At 38.2% G+C, this 19,749-nt stretch overlaps 1 protein-coding gene across 1 annotated transcript in view; it reads left to right on the top strand.

Annotated features, from left to right (window-relative positions):
• Positions 1–19,749, top strand: part of LOC127415119 (glutamine--fructose-6-phosphate aminotransferase [isomerizing] 1-like) — a 58,805-nt gene that overhangs the window by 34,283 nt on the left and 4,773 nt on the right. Inside the window, exons 14-18 of the mRNA XM_051653688.1 lie at positions 43–200; positions 9,332–9,446; positions 11,248–11,375; positions 13,329–13,496; positions 13,911–14,072. Of these exons, the coding sequence (XP_051509648.1) occupies positions 43–200; positions 9,332–9,446; positions 11,248–11,375; positions 13,329–13,496; positions 13,911–14,072 (731 nt within the window). The remainder of the gene's footprint in view (positions 1–42; positions 201–9,331; positions 9,447–11,247; positions 11,376–13,328; positions 13,497–13,910; positions 14,073–19,749) is intronic.

The following is a 19,749-nucleotide window of genomic DNA, read 5'->3' as shown; positions in this document are numbered from 1 at the left end:
ATGTTTGAGGACGAGCATCTGAACTGTGCTGTTTGTGTTCAGGGGAGACCGCAGACAGCCTGATGGCTCTGCGCTACTGTAAGGAGAGAGGCGCCCTGACGGTGGGCATCACCAACACCGTAGGCAGCTCCATCTCCAGAGAAACAGACTGTGGCGTTCATATTAATGCTGGCCCAGAAATTGGCGTGGCTAGCACCAAGGTGGGCTCTGCTATTTTCTTTGGTTTATATTTGTATTTTTTTAATATAAAGTAGTTTCTATGGGTAATTTTCAATCTGCAATCTGTTGATGTTTATCTTGCGCAACCAAAGTTCTCTTTTGGCGCCCCTAGCACAGTCAAATGTCATATATCCTACAGACTTATAAAACATAACACTTTGTTTTTTAGTGATATGTAAAGCTATGTAAAGAGATAAATAATAGCAGTACAGGGTTTTTCCTCAGCCAGAAATTGTCTTTGGTGGTGGCTGACATATACGGTCATCCACATGCTCGAAATTGTTTGATTACATAATTTCAATTAATTGATTTGAAATTTGCGAAACCTGCTTAGAAAACATAATTTTGCAATTCTGTTTGTTGAGCTTTTTATTGACAGAAATAGTAGAGGACAAGAAAGTCAGGGTGAATGGGAACGGGACACGTCATAGACAAGATTCAAACCTGCATCACCCATATGAGCACCACGGCTCAACATGTCTGGAGCATGTGTGCTATCGACTATGACACAGCTTGGACCACTACTTAAGTCTATAAGTCTATGGAAGTCAGTAAAAATTATGTAACGTGGAAAAAGATTTTTGCTTCATGACCGTTAGGAGCAGGTTATTATTTTTTTTATTTTTTTTTGGCTTGATATGACTTCAGCTGCAAAAGTCAAGCTAATGCTGACATAAAAAGTATCATATACTTACACTATATTTTCCCTCACCATTTTCCCAGTGTCAGGCTTCCTCTGTCCCACTCTCTCCTTCCTGTCGCCCTCCTGGAAAGAGGCCATCTGGTACTAAGAGGGGTTAGTTAGTGTAAGCTTTTATCACGTTTGGCATGCTTCATGCAGGACAGCTCCAGTTGATTTACGATAAGGCTTCATTAGGACAGAAATGTGCATGCCTGCAGGCTGAATAAGGTGATATAATTGCTCCTATAAGCTTTAGACTACATAGGGAAATAATGAGGGCTAGCATCCAGGACATCTGCCAAAATCCTGCATTGGTATTTTTGTCCCACTTAAATCAGCTCTTGAAGCAATTGGGCAGGCCATTTTCAGTGAGTTTAAATGGTGTTACAGACTCACTTGGGATGTGCTCCAGGTTTTCAAATCAAATGCAGGGCTCTGTAGTTTTGGATTAAGCCCTCATTAGATCTGCAGTTTATTTGTTTCTGTATTCTAAAAGTGATTCCCAACTAGGGGAATATTTCATCCACAGTATCAACTGTTTCTGTTTAAAAGTGACTTCAACAATATATCATTTATGATGCCAAATGAAATCCTGTATAATATGAGTGAGTTATTTAAGCCTTATTTATGGGGATACATAAGACTACAAAGTTTGGGAAACAATGTTCTAGAATAAGTAGGTGCATGCTATGCATTTGTGATTAAAAAACCTCCAAAAGGTTGTTAAAAAGTCCTAGAGAGACGAATTCCACCAGCCCTGGTCATGTGGCGATAAATTAAGAATGAATTGTGTTGTACCTGTATGCAAGTGTCGAGAGTGTTACTCAACGATAGGGCTGTTGCGGTGGCAAATATTTACCACCGCGGTGGTTAAGGGCTAGCCACCGCCAGTGAATGGTTTTGTACGGTGGTTGGGGGGCGGGGCAGGGTTGCATGCAAATTACGTGTTTAAGGTGGATCAAACTTTAAAAAGTGCTTCATTGAACACAGAATTGAAATGTGTTTTTTGATTCTGTTAATAATTAGGATAATTAAAAAATTCTACTTAACATTTTGTTGATGAAAATATGATAAGAAATAAACGCTGCAAGATATTACCAATACACTAACAATATTTTAGAAGAAAAATCCAGTCATAGTATTTTAAAAGTGCACTCAGTAATGTTTTGCTCCTAAAGAAATGAATAGTCATTTTGAAACGTATAACATCATGACAACTCGCATAAGATGAAGATTCCAGTAACATCAGTAACCTTATAAAAGCTGTTTTTTTTTTTCTACATGGAGAGGGTCCCCTCATGGGGGCTGCCATATTTGAATCGCATGACCAGCCAATACTACTCGTTTAATCTTCGTTACTGCTTTGATATTGGACACTTTCACTCATGGATTGAATTAATCATGGCTTAATCAAGATTACATATAAAAAAAAAATGACTGAGTGCACTTTATATATATATATATATATATATATATATATATATATATATATATATATATATATATATATATATATATATATATATATATATATTGGGATTTCAGATATAAATAAGGCTGCTCGTTGCACAATAGTCTTTGTCTCTTAAGACATATTTCTCAACACAACTTTGGCAAAGTGTGAGCCGCAGGGCGTGTCTGGCGGACGACATGGCGCGTTCTAAAATTCAAAACAATTATTTATTTTATACAAAGGTACACACACACCACCAACACTCAGCGTCAATATGTCGTTTTGTGGTTTGACAGCTTGAATGAAAGACCCGTTCAAGGCTACATACAGAGAAATTTCATAATAAACGTCGCCATTTCTTATCGTTCAGTTTGCGCAGTTACACCAGTTTCACTAACCTGCAAACTCATCAATGTCACTTTGTTCACTCTTGAAGTACCAAAATTTTTGTAACTTTGGACTACCATCTCGTGTGCCGCTTCAGCTCGTGCTGTGTGTGTGTGTGTGTGTGTGTGTGTGTGTGTGTGTGTGTGTGTGTGTGTGTGTTTCAGTAAATGTTATATCACCCTCTTGTGGTCTCCCAACGCTATTACGCCAGACTGTTAAACAGAGGACAGTGGAGTGTATTGGAAAGCAGGCCAGTTGGCCTTCTAATTTAAATGTTGGCTAATTTTAATATATCGATGCCTCAAATATATTGATAAAATAATGTGCTGATCAATAATCTATCAGGGATGATTCTTCCGGATTAATTCAGAATTCCGTTTTCTCCAACCTAAAAATGTGACCCCACGTGAATTATGTAAATCTGTTAAAAAAAAAAAAAAGAAAACAAAAGAGGGGGGAGGGGAGGGGGTTGTTGTTAATATCTCATCAGGGCTTAACATCCTGTCCTGTACATTCTCGATAAGCACTTTTCACCCAAATAAGTGTCATTCAGCCTTCCCTTGGATAGATCCACTGCTGTTTCCCCTTTGACTCTCGGCACGTACAGAAAAATGTCCTCTCATACTAGGGAAGTATCAGTGAGAATCACTTCGGTGGTGGAGCGGGAAGCGGGTTTCCGAAATGTTGGCTTGCAAGTTGCTACTGTATCAGTATGGATGTTTTCACACACGAGTCCTCTTAAACCTGTGCATGCCTGCAACCTCTGTTCCAGCTGAATTAATCACCTCAGGTGAGACAAGTGCTGTCTTTCACCGGACCATGCTGTTTATTTCACTCAACAAAAATGTATGGTCTGAGACTTCTAAGTAAGTAGTAAATGGCCTTTGTAGGATATGTATGGTATGCATATTTTTTTTACTCTGTCAGTCATTAGGCTACTTTTCAAAGAAGTGCCTGCTGTTAAATTGGATAAATAAATGTTATTCTAGTGGATGCCATATTTTAGGATAATATATAATGTTTATGTTTCAGATAGGCCAGTTTTTCTATACTAGCTTTTTTTTTTTTACATTGTAACTGTTATAACTTTCTTAATCAAACAGCTGTGATTTTTTTAGACCATAATGCACATCGCAAAATAAGCACAAATTTTCAGCGTATTTTTTTTAGACTTGGATTACCTGTTAATTATTTTCAACAATGCGCTGACTGTTATATTATGTTGGGTAACTTTTACTTGGTGATTTTCATTCACCAGGCTATTGGGGTTTCTCTTATTGGTCCTCCACTGCCTACTCATTCAATTGTTTTTTAACAAATAGGCTATGCCTATATTGGCTAACGTTGATTCTAAAACAGATCAAAGCAATAGTAAGCTATCTATTTGAGGCCATGCAGATGTCAGAAGACAGAATACATGAAAAGTCATATTAAAGCTTTAATGAAGCTTGCAGCAAAGACTAAAGAAGCTTAAGAAGTTCCAATTTCATAACATCAGCACTATATTTGGTTGGTTTTGTGCTGCCCAATAGCTGTTTCTCTCAAGAATTAATTTAAGAAAATATTAAGCATTTTGTCTGCTATCTTTATTAGTTAGGTGTGTTTCTTAAAACTGGAAAAGGTATCGATATGTCTTTTTAAAAATATATATATATATATATATATATATATATTTTTTTATGGGGTTTCGCTGTCTTTGCCTTGTACTTTTTCCTGCTTTTTTGTACTTTGCTGATCACATGCCTGATCTATATATCGATATTTTATGACATCCCTAATTACCACATCTGCACAGACAATGAAGCAAATGCACAAATGAACTTTTAACAAGTTGCCCACAATGCGTAACTCGCGTTGTGAATTGGCCAGTGCCGTAACAATGCGTTATGTTATGCAAAATCCTAAAGTCTCTAAAAAAAAACTGAAAATTAATACGTCTCTAGCATGAAGAATCGACAAAAACTTAAAGGAATACTTAACTATACTCATGATGTGCTATTATTTCATGAATTTCTTCCAGGTTTTCACAAGGTTGATGCCTTTATGTACACATCACTGCCGGTTCTGCCACTTCACCACCTCGGTAGGGTGGTTGTCATGGTGATACTAAAAGCCCTACTCGATGAACAAAATATTGGAATGGAATTGGATATTTTCCACACTGTAAAATGTGTTTCCTGTGGTGCATTGCCATGGTAATGATTTTTCAAGAGTCCCAAGTGAATGCATGTTGGAGTGACCGAGAAACGTGTTTGTTTTTAGTTGCACAAAAACGAATCACATTTCAAAGCCCAAAGTTGTACATGTACAAACATGCACCCTCAATTAAAGGGTATCTGGCTTCCTCTCTGGCTTTATTAATCCCTTTTAAGCCACATTCTCTTAAATGTCAGGACCTTTGAGAATTGTTGGATTGCTGCACAGATGCAGGCCGTTGCTCTCTATCCATGTCTGCACACCACCAAAATGCTCCTTCAGGGAAACCATTATCTAAACCCACATCCACAACTACTTGGTGTGTTGCTCCGCAGAGTTGCCAGATTGCAGCAGGAGTAATTTGGGATATTTAAGTGGGGGTAGAAGACAGCTCTTTGCTGACTGGGAAATGGGAGAGTCTTGTTGATGCCAGTGCTCTTTGACCACACATTTTTAAAACATCCTACATGGGGTGTACGTGGTAGGCCTGGGTACATCTGACTGGCAGCATCATAACAGGATGGATGATACAGATGACAGCTTTGCGGTGGGCAATCACCCAAACCTCTTGTGCATTGTGGCCCTATGTGGTGAGGCCTACATCTGGGAACTTCCCTTTTCATTATGCAACCCAAATCCAAGGATCTGCCAGTCAATAGCCTTTGTAGTCAGCAGTTTTACAGGCAATAGACACCCTACATCTTTTCCGTTCTCTTTGCCAAGTCACCAGTTGCTGCTCTGGGTGCAGCCTGTTAGCTCATGCCTGTCCCATCTTGCAGCTGCTGCTCTTCAGATATGGCATATTGCTTGGTTTGCTTGACTGTGCTGGGATTGCAGTCCTCCCTCTCCCATGAGGCCTCTTACCTTCCAGCAGTGTTGCTGCTGTGGCAAACCTTAGAATCCTTAATGATACCATATGTAAAAAAAAAAATCTTTCAGTGCTCCTCCAAGAGTTCATTATTTTTTTCTTATGTCATTGTTTTGCAAGTGTCAGTTACATCATGCTGCCCATTGGCACTTCTGAACTTAAATAGATCTTTTCATTAGCCAAGAGGGTGTCCCTCTGGTCTGCGCTTTTGTCACAGGATTATCCCTTGTTGAATCCATCTCCTGTTCTGCTTCTATGCATCCAGTAAAATGAAAAGCTTGGGTGACTATGCACGCTTACAGTATGTCGTGATTTTACTTTCCAGAAATTACACCTTAGCCAGTAGTAATTAGACTGGGTCGGGGCCAAAAGGGTGGCACGGATGAGTTTTGCAACCCCAACTCGGACCCCGCTTGCGTTCTGGAGTTTAACCCATAACTTAACCCGTCCATGTCGCGCATGGTTGATAACAGTGTTCTGCCTGTGGACACAGCATTCCGCCTCAGTAGACAAACACCTGGCAAATAATCATGGAAATGCCCCTGAATTAGACCCTTTGGACACTCCCACACTGGCCATGTCCCAAATGCCGAACTTAGACCTTGCAGTGGTCCTCGGAGTCTAGACTTCAGTGACGTATTGTTGCATGTACTGTTGAGTAGTAGGCCACTGTGAAGTAGAGGTTGGGTACCTGGCCCAAGCCCAATGGGACCCAACCCGGTTTCAAGCAGAGTTTTAGGAGTCAGTTTTTCATGTATAACTTCAGGCTTGTGTCAGGGTTCATGTTTGTTGTTCATTTTAACAAAACTTGGTTCATTGTAAAACCATGGTTGTGAGAATCCATACATCTGGGTCTATTTGCGCTAAGAGAAAAGTGATTTCTGATTCGCAGTGACTATTTGCACCCAATTGTAAATAGCACCTGCCACACAGAATGGCTATTTGCATCCCAATAGACTAGTGGATACATAGAAATTTACGACAAACAGTGTTGAACGCATCGCTGCAGTGGGATGGGGCATAATGCCATTGCGATGTGCCTTTTCGTGCGTGCAACCCACGTTCGAATCCTTTGTCCAACTTTCCGATTCTGTTTCCTGTTTCCACTCTTATTTTCTTTAATACTTCTTATAATAATCAATAAAAATTCAAACAGGGGTAGTTTTACTATAGTAATATTTGCAGTAATCATGTTTTTGTAAAAATCGTAGTTTTGATGCAGTTAACCATGGTCAGTGTTGGGGAGTAACGGAATACATGTAACAGGATTACGTATTTAAAATACAAAATATAAGTAACCGCATTCCACTACAGTTGCAATTTAAATAATTGGTAATTAGTTACATTCCAAATGTATTTTGATTACTGAAGATATTACTTTGCATTTTATTGTCATTTGTTTCATTTACTGTTTAGTCCTTTCAGATGGAAAACATTTATACATGATGCAATGATGCAATCCAAAGTGCATTTGAACAGCGGCAAAACACTTTCTTATGATGTGTTACATTCATACGAGCAGACAGAGAAGTAATTTTGGAGCAGAAGAAATATAAATAAACCTTTTGTAAATTGTCAGCTTTATGCTATACACGTTACCAGGCACGATCATATTTTTTTCTCAAGAAAATTCACGTTGGATCATAATTTCTTTTTTTTCTAATAAGACCTTTGATATTAGGGAAAAATTGGTATTCTTGATAATAATTGTTGTTTTGTTTTCCTGTAAAAATATCTAAAAATCCTTAAAACAAGATCAATTTGATTTATCTTGTTTTAGAAACAACACTGCATAAGATATTTAGGTTTTTCAGAGAATGTATTTTAACATGTATTTTGTCTTACTGTACTGGCAGAGTTTTTATAGTCAAAACAAGTGAAAAAATCTACCAGTGCTGAAGAAGTACAAAACATGTTGAGATGAAGTATGCAACATAATATTTAGAATTTTTATTGATTGAATACATGGATTTGTACAGTTTTAAAAAAGCTAAAAGCTGATCAAAATGATGAAACTAATGATAAAATAAAAAATTTCAAATGAATATTTTGGTAATGTACCCATTTAGAAGGTCCTCTGTATAATTAAAAACATTAGCTGAGAAAGAATTTCTTTCAGATGTTAAGAAAAATAGATATTATGACCCAAATGAATCAGAATCTAAATCCAAATTGAATTGAGAGCTTGTGAATCAGAATTGAACCACATTTGGGAAATCTGTTTCAAGAGCTAGCCCTGTTGTGGACACTTACAAATGAAGACCACAATAAGGGGGTCTTGGTCACTAAGCATTGGAGTGGTGGTAGATTGGTTAAAAATACAAAGGTTGCTGGTTCAAGAGAATCTTGCAGCTTGCTGAGATCCTAATCTGTCAATCCTATCACCATCCCACTCTTAAACAAGTCGCTTTGCTGCAGGATTGCTGCAGGTACTCTTTCCCTGCAAGTCAGATAAAAAGCATTCGCAAGTAATAAGCAACACTTATTACTGGTCTTGGGATCAGCTATCATCTGGCAGTGACTGTCAGGGTGGTTGTCTGGTCTGTTGCTCCTCCACCATCACTGGAAGTTATTCATGTAAATTTACAGAACCGTGGATGAGCCAGAGCATGCTGTCAAACTTCCTGAGTGCTTCCTAAATATGCTTCATATTTGGCTGAGAATGGCTTTTAATATGCTTTCAGGGATGATGGCATATTGTTGGATTACATTTAGACATGTAATATGGAAACGTATGTGTTAAGGAATGCCGTCAAGATGAGTTACAAGCCATGGAGGCTTTTAGATCAAAGGTGTTTGAGTGGGAGGGGGACGAAGAGAGAAATAGGAAGCAGATAGAGTGGTATTTACAGTAGTTTTGTATTTCACTGTCCCTATTTAGAAAGTCATTCAACCAAAACATTTTTGGCCATCTTTTTTACATTTCCCACTAATACAGTAATGCAATATAGGGTCTCTGGCAGCCCAAGTTCTCTTGCTTTTTCAGTTGGCCAGGTGTAGAATGTGGACTATAAAGGTGCCCATTGTTCTAATGCAGGGAAACCCTGCAATTCAAATGTGCGACTTGCCTGCATTTCCACTGACTTGATGGCGAACAGTGACGTAAATGACTACATTAGCCACATCACAGTCTATTTTCTTTGTTTCCAGACTTTGAGTTTGAGTCTTGTGAGTTTTGAGATGGATATTTCACTTTCAGATATTCATTTTAGATATTTGAACATCTGAAGTAATTTGATTCATTGTCTTTATACTATCACAAACATAAAGCTGATTTTGATGCAACGATCAGAAGTTCATATTTTAAATGAATTATTTTAAATGGACAGGGAAAATAAAGTGGCTGGAGCTGCTGTGCTCTGCCATTTCTTTGTTGGAAATGGAATGCTTCTTGATTAAGCACCGGCACCCTGATGGTGGAAACAGGGTCCATAAAGAACTTTTGTTTTGTTTTTTCCTCAAGGAATGTCAGTAACCATAGAAGTAAACTCAACTGATTTTTTGGCGTTTGTTTTGTGTGTTGCAGGCGTATACGAGTCAGTTTGTGGCTCTCATCATGTTTGCCCTGTTGATGTGTGACGACAGAATCTCCATGCAGCCACGGAGACGAGAAATCATACAAGGCCTCAAAGTGCTGCCAGGTAAATGCACATACAGCTTGGTTAAATTCTTAACCCAAATAAAATATCTAATATTAGCGATACGCCTGCTGCTGTGTATGCACCTTGCGTACCCATAAACACTCCGACTGACCTGAGAAACATTTTCCCTGAAAATATTTCAGCAATTTCTGTCGGCTGAATGAGTGAATTGGCCAAATGGTTTAGCAAAACAATCTGAAACGATTTGCGATTCAGACCGATTTGTTCGCAAATTATTTGGTGTGGTTTCTCACTCAGTGAAATGCTATCGGAATACTCAAGAACACAGAGAACAAATGATGAAGTGGATATGTACCTTCAATCAACTGAAACAAAGGTTACTAGGGGCGACTATTATACGACTATTGATTTTTAATATTCAACTAGTCGATCCCATTAGTTGAGTCGAATTTGCATATATTGGAGGATACTGTAGCATCTCTGTCATCTTTACCAAAGTACATTTGAACCACTATGCTCTTTTAGTGCAGTGCCATCTGCCATCACACCCGCTGGCAAGTTTCCGAAACGTAGGATTGCTAGGAAAGAGTAATTTATATTTGTGAGTAAAGTGATATATGATTGGATGTTTCAGTAATATTCATCAGGATAGCGCTACCTGATTGGTCAGAGAAACTTTAACCAACCCTTAAACCTAATTCTAACAAATCAGGTAGAGCTTTTCTCATTAATATGAATGAGTCTTCCCTTGCCATCGTATGTTTTGGAAATTCGCCACCCCCTGTATTTCCTACAGACGCATTTTGTAAGTCATGTTCAAAGTGACTAGTCGACTTCAGGCTGACAGTGTCTACTACATTAGTTATAGTTGACTAGACAATGCAACCCCTACTAGTTACATTAATACACATACTCAAGAAATTAAAGAAGTACTTCTCTCAAAGTCACTAGAATTGAATGCTTTAGTGTTGTTTTAAAAAAAAAAAAAGAAAAAAAAGAAGCTGACGTCATAGTTCAGGCAGAGAGCTCCGGGTCTGCGTGTGGACCTGTGTATGCAAATGCAGGGCAACAGGGGCAGATTCCCTTGTCCAGCATTGTCAGTCACTGTTGGAAGACTTCATTGGACCGCAAGTGTCTGCCGAGGCACCACTCCTCCCTCAGTCTTTCTCCAGTTCTTGCTTTCAGCTTCATTCTCTCTGTGGAGTTTTAAAGCTGCATCGAAGCCAATGAGGTCAGGAATGTGTTGGCAGCCAGATGCTTAACTTCGTCATGCACTCCAGTACACTGGAAATTAAATGAAAAACTGCTGATTCTATCATTAATGTTTGCATTGCTGTTCTGGTAATTATATAGAGTGTTTAGGCTGAAACATACTCAAGTACGTGAATGCAAATGCTAGCTACGCAAGCTTGATTTCACACTTCATTGTGTTCCGAAATGTCAGAAAGCCTAGTTTAGTTTTTGTTAGTTTTCAGTTAGTTTTAGGATAGATGGTAGATGACCCAAACGGCACAGACATTTGAAGGCAAGTTTATCGCCACCTTGAGTATTGAGGGTTACTGTCACAGTATCACAAGAACGTACATTAAGTATGTACAACAAGTATTTCCCTTCTTCGTTTGTGTACTTTCTTGCCTTTCTCCAGCATTTGTCCCTTTATTTCAGCGGAAATAGCTTTTGAGTCTCAGATCTCAACACATCGTGGAATAATACACTATGTTCAGCAAATAATTTTCTGGAATTGGTGCCCATATCAGTTCATGATACCCAATTAACAATCAACTCTTTTGACCCTAGCTTTTCTCAATCAATCTCTCTCTCTCTCTCTTTCTCTCACTAGATCTGATCAAGGATGTGTTGAGTCTGGATGAGGAGATTCAGAAGTTGGCGACTGAGCTATATCAGCAGAAGAGTGTTTTGATCATGGGCCGAGGCTTCCATTACGCCACCTGTCTGGAAGGAGCTTTGGTTAGTCCACTTACACTCCTCTTCCCTTTCTCCTTCTCTTCTTCAACCATTTCCCCCACTCTCTGTCTGGCCTTTCCTTCTCAAAACATCTCACTTCCTCTTAAAGTAATAGTCAAAATGAGAATTCTGTTCATTTTCTCACCCTCGTGTTGTTCCAAAATTGTATATTTTCTTTGTTCCATGGAACACAAAAGATTTTTTGCAGATTGTCCAAGTTGCTCTTTTCCATACAATGAAATTGAATGGGAGCTGGGGCTTTCACGTTTCAAACATAACAAAGTATAATAATAGCACCATAAAAGTAGTCCATATGACTCTATACAGTTCACTATAGTTCTTCTGAAGTCTTCTGAAGCCATATGATAGCTTTGTATAAAGAAACAGAGTCTTCCTTTCCACAGTAGCTCTCAAATCTTATTTGTGTTTGCGTTTAATTCAAACATGGCACCTCAAGACGCATCCTATCCAAGTTTGATGTAAAATGTTGTTGGTTGTCCCATGTCTCCTGACCAATGATCACTGACGTCAAACCTGTTTTGATGGACCGTTTGAATTGAAGTCAAGAGTGAGATTTTTGAACTATGCTGAAGTTAGCCAATCACAACAGAGGTCATTTACACATACAAGTCTTAAAGGTACAGTGGTTAAAACCTGTAAACAAATTACAGCTGTTTTTGATGCAAGAAACCTTGACATATTATAAATAGATTTTAGAAATTTTTATTTATTTTGTAGCCTTTTTAAAGGCCTCTTGAAAGATTTATTTTTTATATATATATTTTAAATAGACACATTGTCATGCTTTTAAAGGAATAGTTCGCCCAAAAATGAAAATTCTCATCATTTACTCACCCTTATGCCATCCTGGATGTGTATGACTTTCTTTCTTCAGCAGAACACAAATGACTATTTTTAGAAGACTCTCTCAGCTATTTTGGTCCATACAATGCAAGTGAATGGGGAAATGTTTGAAGCTCCAAAAATAAGTGAGCAAGAAAAGTAATCCATATGACTCCAGTGGTTAATTCAATGTCTTCAGAAGTGATGTGATAGGTGTGGGTGAGGAACAGATCAATATTTAAGTCAATTTTTACTATAAATTCTCCTCCATGCTCAGTCAATCTCCACTTTAACTTTCACATTCTTCTTCTTGTGTTTTTGCTGATTCACGTTGTTCTTGCATATCGCCCCCTACTGGGCGGGGAGAAGAATTTCTAGCAGAAAAGGACTTAAATATTGATCTGTTTCTCACCTGCACCTATCATATCACTTCTGAAGATATGGATTTAACCACTGGAGTCTTATGGATTACTTTTATGCTGCCTTTATGTGCTTTTTGGTGCGTCTAAAATTTTGGCACCCTTTCACTTGCATTGTATGGACCTACAGAGCTGTAATATTCTTCTGAAAATCTTAATTTGTGTTCTACAGAAGAAAGAAAGTCATACCCATCTGGGATGGCATAAAGGTGAGTAAATGACGAGAGAATTTTCATTTTTGGGGTGAACTATCACTTTAACTGAGTCTTCCAGGAAGCTCTCTAAATCTGTCTGATGAGTAATTTACACTAATTGATTCTATAATGCTTTAGATTCAAGAATAATTAGACTTATATGGCAAGGTCTTAGCAGGAGTGCAAGAAAGAAAATAAGAAACTGATGTACTTTAGTTGTGTAGAAGTTTGGCCTTTCTGAGCTCATCTAACTTAACTGCAAATAAACAGAGGAAGCAATTTGGCCATGTTGGTTGAGCAAGACATTTCAATGGGGTTGAAGTCATTAGCCAACTCTGACCGCAAAAATGTACATCTGAACTGCAAATGTATTTGCTAGACTATTTGTTCTCTAATTATTTAACATGCAGATTTACAAAAGTCTGCAGTGATTTGCATGGGTTTCCGTTTGGTCAATCTTTCCTGGTAGTTTGATGAAGCTGTGGTTTGTGTCCTTTTAGAAAATTAAAGAGATCACATACATGCATTCAGAGGGGATTTTGGCCGGAGAGCTGAAGCATGGGCCTCTGGCTCTGGTGGACAAACTCATGCCTGTCATCATGATCATAATGAGAGACCACACATACAACAAGTGCCAAAACGCACTGCAGCAGGTGGTGGCAAGACAGGTGAGAGCCATATAAACACACACATTTTTTGTTAGTGATTGATCAACATTGCCCATAAAAATATCCCTACAGGTACCAAGAACCACTTTATAATAGGTGTCTTTAACTACTATGTACTTAAGTATTTGATCAAATGTACTTAAGTACATGCATGTTGTTGCATTGTATGTACATTTTAAGTACCTGCATTTAAATACATCTGTAGTGACACGGTTAACCTTAACCCTAATCCAAAACCTAGACCTACCCTATCATTTGCAGAACAACATGTAGTTACACAATTGTATCACATGTATTTTAATGTTAGTACATAGTAGTAAAAGACGCCTAATATAAATTGGGACCAAAAAAAGACTGTACCCTCCATGATTTTCCCTGGGTTCATGAGAACGTTGTTGTGTGGTGGTGTTGTAGGGGCGTCCCATTGTGATCTGTGATAAGGACGACTATGAGACCATAAAAAGCTCCAGTCGCACCATTAAAGTGCCTCATTGTGTGGACTGCCTTCAGGGAGTTCTCAGTGTCATCCCCCTACAGCTGCTGTCCTTCCACCTCGCTGTCCTTCGTGGATTCGACGTGAGTCCATCTCACTCTTACACTCACGATTTTATCTTCCTGTCTCACTTTTGGATAGTTTCTCTCTGTCACACTTTTCATTTCTACCCAGCATGTGTAAGATCTTTGGTAACATTAACCACATTAGTCTTCTGAAGTTTTTCATAAGTCTTCTTGAGACTTTAAGGTATATTCTGGTTTCAATACAATTAAGCTTTATGGACAACATTTGTGACATGCTGTCAATTGCCACAGACAATCATTTCATCCCTCAATTAAAAAAATTTGAATTCATGTATACAGTAAGGCCTTTATAATGGAATTCTATGAGGCAAGGCATTGCACTGGGATAAAAGTTAAAGGGTCATCAAACCTCCAATTTCAGCACAGTTCAGTTCTCACCACAGTTTCAAAATATGCCAGGGAAAGTGGGCGTGGCAACTGTCTGTCTGATTCACTAATGCAGTTAACAGCAGCAAAGATTCTCACAATTGCTCATAACAAAAATGCACAAGCTCACAATACATTACACAGAAACTGGTCATTTTATAGCTCGAATTAATGCGCAAATAAATGCCATGTACTGTATATTCAAAATATGTGAATGCTTTTTAAAAAAATATTTTTATAACTTTTGAGACTTATTCCAAGATGTGTATTCACAAATATAAGTGCTTGGGTCAGTTAACACACTCACATTATGGATTGATGGATCAATAGCATTTGTGTCGGAGACTATCAGTCTAAACCGCATCCCAAACAGGCCCGTCCACCTCGCCACATATCTTGAAAACTTTTATGTAATAATTTGTGTTGGGCAAACATTTAAAGGTTTTTGCCATTGATTGCAAGTCTGTCCTGTCCCTCTATCAGCATCGCAGCAACACTTGTGGCCCAGTATCAACTCACTCTGTCTTAAGTTCTTGAGAGTTTGAAGCTCTGGTCTCATGATGGTGTTACGTGGTGTCATGAATAATCATGAGATATCACTTTCTCATCGAATAAGGCCACAGAGTCTCATTAATAAGATGCTGATTACGCAATGATGCACATCCTGTGACATTGACTCAATGTTGATTTTAAACCCGGGAAAACAAATATAGTGCAAACAAATCCTTAATTAACCACGTTCCTCCTAATATTTAAAATAATGGATGCTAACATTGTCTTCTATCATGTGCAACACATACATATCTGTTAACATCTCAGAAAATGTAGTTTAGTGTTTCATGACCCTTTAACATGCATTGTTTCGGAAGCCACAAGACTAACATGATGTGTGTTTACATGAAATCACTTAATCTAATTCGTGTGAAGTTATATCCAATCTTTCATCTCCTGTCATGACAATGTTAAGCCAATAAACCCTGTAACAACACATGCAAGGATACCAGAAAGGGATGTAACTATCGGCAAAGTACTACTTACATAACCCACACACATGAATTACGTCTATCATGCATAAGCACAAGTTCTTCACTGCAAAAAGGATGATTTAGTCAACTGTACAGCAGAAGTAACAAACATAAAAAATAATATGTGCTTTTAACAAAAATATGTGCTTTTATATTTCTACTTTTAAACCCTCTGGAATGCATTCAGTTCTGGGCGGATTACATGTGAATTGTAATCGGGTACTAATTACAAATTACATGACCAAAAATGCAATCAGTAACGTAATCGCATAGATTAAATTTTTGGGGTAATCTAATCCGATTACTGTTGGATTACTTTTGGATTACTTTCAGCCTAATTCTGTTTTATTTTGTCACATGCATTTGAGTAGGAAAATAATTTTAACATACAGTAAAAGTATAAAGAGTACGAAATTTTATTCCGTTCTTTATTACTAACAAAAAGGCCTCACAAAAAGAGCTCCTTAAGACAGTTTTAAAAGTGCATTAAACATTACATGAATTAAATAAACATTAAATCTAACAGCAATGACAGTGCATGGCCAAAGTTTAGAAATTCAAAACACTGAAACATCAAGTTAATTTTAAGTGCATAAAACAATAGCAACATTATGAACACGAATGACCATAAAATCAACCTAAAACGACATTGCCTAGGTCAAAGCTTTCATCCAAAGACACTAAAGCACTTTTAACCCTTACTGCTTACTGATATTCCATGGCCTATTCCAAAGATGAGGAGCAAGATATCATCACTTGAACAGGCAGAATATTCTAAAAGAGCAGAATATTCCACCGAGTCACACAAGGAACAATTGTGTGAAGTTTTATGTCAAGTTTCTTGCAGTGGACTCCACTGCATCAGCAGCAACAGTAGAGCGATGGGCTTTGTTGAACATTGCTCCACATTTTGCAGTTAAACTGTTGTGTACCCTGCGGGCAGGACCCTTAGAGATGGCATTCACTAGATCCTTTGAAGCAATTAAGTTCAGTGTGTGAGCTGCACACCACTGGTGAGGTAGTAAGAAATAATAAAGAATTTATCTAGTTAATTTTAAGTGCATAAAATAATAGAAACATTATATGAACAAACAGTAATGAACCTGAAATCAAAAGCAATGACATTGCTAGGTCAAGGCTAACAGCTCAAAACTCTGACAAACTTTTAACCCTTAATACTTAGTTCATCATCTATTCCTCAGCTGAGATGCATATCTTACTGCTGTAACGTAAAAGGAGCACATGCTCAAAATGTTCATCTGTGAGACTATTGTGCTTCAGGGTAAGAATATGATGATATTGATATGAAAATGATCAATAAATTATTAACACTTCATTGTCATTGCCTTAGAAAGTAATTGTAGTCCGATTTATGAGTAGTTTTAAAATGTAATCCAATTACAAGTACTTGATATTTGTAATCTGGTTACATAATCCAGATTACATGTAATCCATACTACCCAGCACTGAACGCATTGCCCCATAGACTTCCATGTTAAATCCATTTAATGTATTTTTTGTTTGTTTTTACAAACTGAGGGATGAACCCAAATTTTACTGTGGTAATCAACAGCATGCTATAGATGCTAAGGTTGTCAAATAAAAATTCAAATATTCGTTGAATTTAAACAAAAATGCACATCCGAATGCAAAAACTGTGCATTTGAAATTTAGATGTGTGCCAAGTACTGACGATGACTTAGTGGAGGTTTTTGGTCGTTGCGTTTTGCTCCCTTATTAAGCCTATTGCACACTACATGACTCAAGCTTTTCTCCTTTGATGTTTTGAGTCGTCGACTGGTCTGCGACGAGAAGTCTAAAATCTCACAACTGTTGGTCGTGTATTGTGTGTACTTCAGCGAAACTCCCCGACTAGTAGCAGATGCTACGACAGATTTCAAACAAGCTTGATATCTAGACATCATGCCGTCAGGTGTGTGCACTGTCCCGACTAGCGAGAGACCGATAATGAGCCAAAGCAAATGAAATACATACAGAACACAAGAGGAGAGTAAGGTATTGGGAAGCAGGAGACGAAATTCAAAATAAAAATAAAACATCACCCACATCTCCCTTCCAGCTGATCTTATTATTTTTTCAGTGGATTTTCCTTTGCAAAAAAGTGCAAAAATGGACGCAAGCCGTTCTTTCATGTTTGTTGACGTTATAACAAATAAACTGAATTTCTTAATCGGTACTTTAAGATACGATTTGGGTGATCTGTTTGAAACGGTACAATGCTAAGGACAGCTGTAACGGGGTCCAAACAACATTCAACAAACAACAAAAAACACAGTTAGTCACTGGGCTCGTAGTGCCACAGCAGCCAAACGCAGCCTTAAAAAAAGTTTGGATTTTGCCGGTTACTTGTGTAATGTAGAAAAAATGTAGAAATAATGTGAAATGTAGAAAAAAAAAAAGAAAAGCAAATGCATGTGGATGCACAAGAACTTCACAATTCTTCGAGTGTGTCTGATATCAATATGCAAGGACACAGATATAAGAAGTACAGACATTAGAAGCACAGTTACAGGTACTGTGCTAAAATAACTATTTAAGAGCTTATGATTGAATCATTATTGCAGTGATTAATATGTCACGAGAACTTACAGGATTGGGACTAAACAGCTTTGTGGCCACAAGAAAGCCACTTGTTATTAGGGGTGTACCGGTATGATAACCATCACAAAAATTACCACAGTATCACAGTATTGAGGTGCATTGATAATATTATTAGCAGTTTAATATTTGGTTATGATATGCAGTTGTGCTCAAAAGTTGCATACCCTTGGAGAATTGGTAATATATGTACCATTTTTAAAGAAAACGTGAGTGAGCAGGCAAAACACATTTCTTTTATTTCTTATGGGATTCATATTCAACTGTAGGTTATAACAGAATGGCACAATCATAAAACAAAACATGGCAACAAAGAAAAAAATGAAATGACCCCTGTTCAAAAGTCTGCATACCCTTAGTCCTTAATACTGTGTATTGCCCCCTTTAGCATCAATGACAGCGTGCAGTCTTTTGTAATAGTTGTCTGAGGCCCCAAATTCTTGCAGGTGGTATAGCTGCCCATTCGTCTTGGCAAAATGCCTCCAGGTCATGCAAAGTCTTTGGTCGTCTTGCATGAACTGCACGTTTGAGATCTCCCCAGAGTGGCTCGATGATATTAAGGTCAGGAGACTGTGATGACCACTCCAGAACCTTCACCTTTTTCTGCTGTAACCACTGGAGGGTCAACTTGGCCTTGTGCTTAGGGTCATTGTCATGCTGGAAAGTCCAAGAGCATCCCATGCGCAGCTTTCGTGCAGAAGAATGCAAATTGTCTGCCAGTATTTTCTGATAACATGCTGCATTCATCTTGCCATCAATTATCACAAGATTCCCCGTGCCTTTAGAGCTCACACACCCCCAAAACATCAGTGAGCCACCACCATGCTTCACAGTGCGGATGGTATTCTTTTCACTATAGGCCTTGTTGACCCCTCTCCAAACATAGCGCTTATGGTTGTGACCATAAAGCTCTATTTTGGTCTCGTCACTCCAAATTATAGTGTGCCAGAAGCTGTGATGTGTGTCAAGGTGTTGTCAGGCATATTGTAACTGGGATTTTTTGTGGCATTGTCGCAGTAAAGGCTTCTTTCCGGCAACTCGACCATGCAGCTCATTTTTGTTCAAGTATCGTCGTATTGTGCTTCTTGAAACAACCACACCGTCTTTTTCCAGAGCAGCCCCTGTTTCTCCTGAGGTTACCTGTGGGTTTTTCTTTGTATCCCCACAATTCTTCTGGCAGTTGTGGCTGAAATCTTTCTTGGTCTACCTGACCATGGCTTGGTATGAAGAGATCCCCGAATTTTCCACTTCTTAATCAGTGATTGAACAGTACTGACTGGCATTTTCAAGGCTTTGGATATCCTTTTATATCCTTTTCCATCTTTATAAAGTTCCATTACCTTGTTACGCAGGTCTTTTGACAGTTCTTTTCTGCTCCCCATGGCTCAGTATCTAGCCTGATCAGTGCATCCACGTGAGAGCTAACAAACTCATTGACTATTTATACACAGACACTAATTGCAATTTTAAAAGCCACAGGTGTGGGAAATTAACCTTTAATTGCCATTTAAACCTGTGTGTCACCTTGTGTGTCTGTAACAAGGCCAAACATTCAAGGGTGTGTAAACTTTTGATCAGGGCCATTTGGGTAATTTCTGTTATCATTATGATTTAAAATGGAGCCAAACAACTATGCGATAATAAATGGCTTCATATGATCACTA

This window comes from Myxocyprinus asiaticus, chromosome 24 (assembly GCF_019703515.2).
Source record: "Myxocyprinus asiaticus isolate MX2 ecotype Aquarium Trade chromosome 24, UBuf_Myxa_2, whole genome shotgun sequence".
Classification (NCBI taxonomy): Eukaryota; Metazoa; Chordata; class Actinopteri; order Cypriniformes; family Catostomidae; genus Myxocyprinus; species Myxocyprinus asiaticus.
Note: the sequence above shows the minus strand (reverse complement) of the source record. Positions and strands in the feature narration are given on the sequence as shown.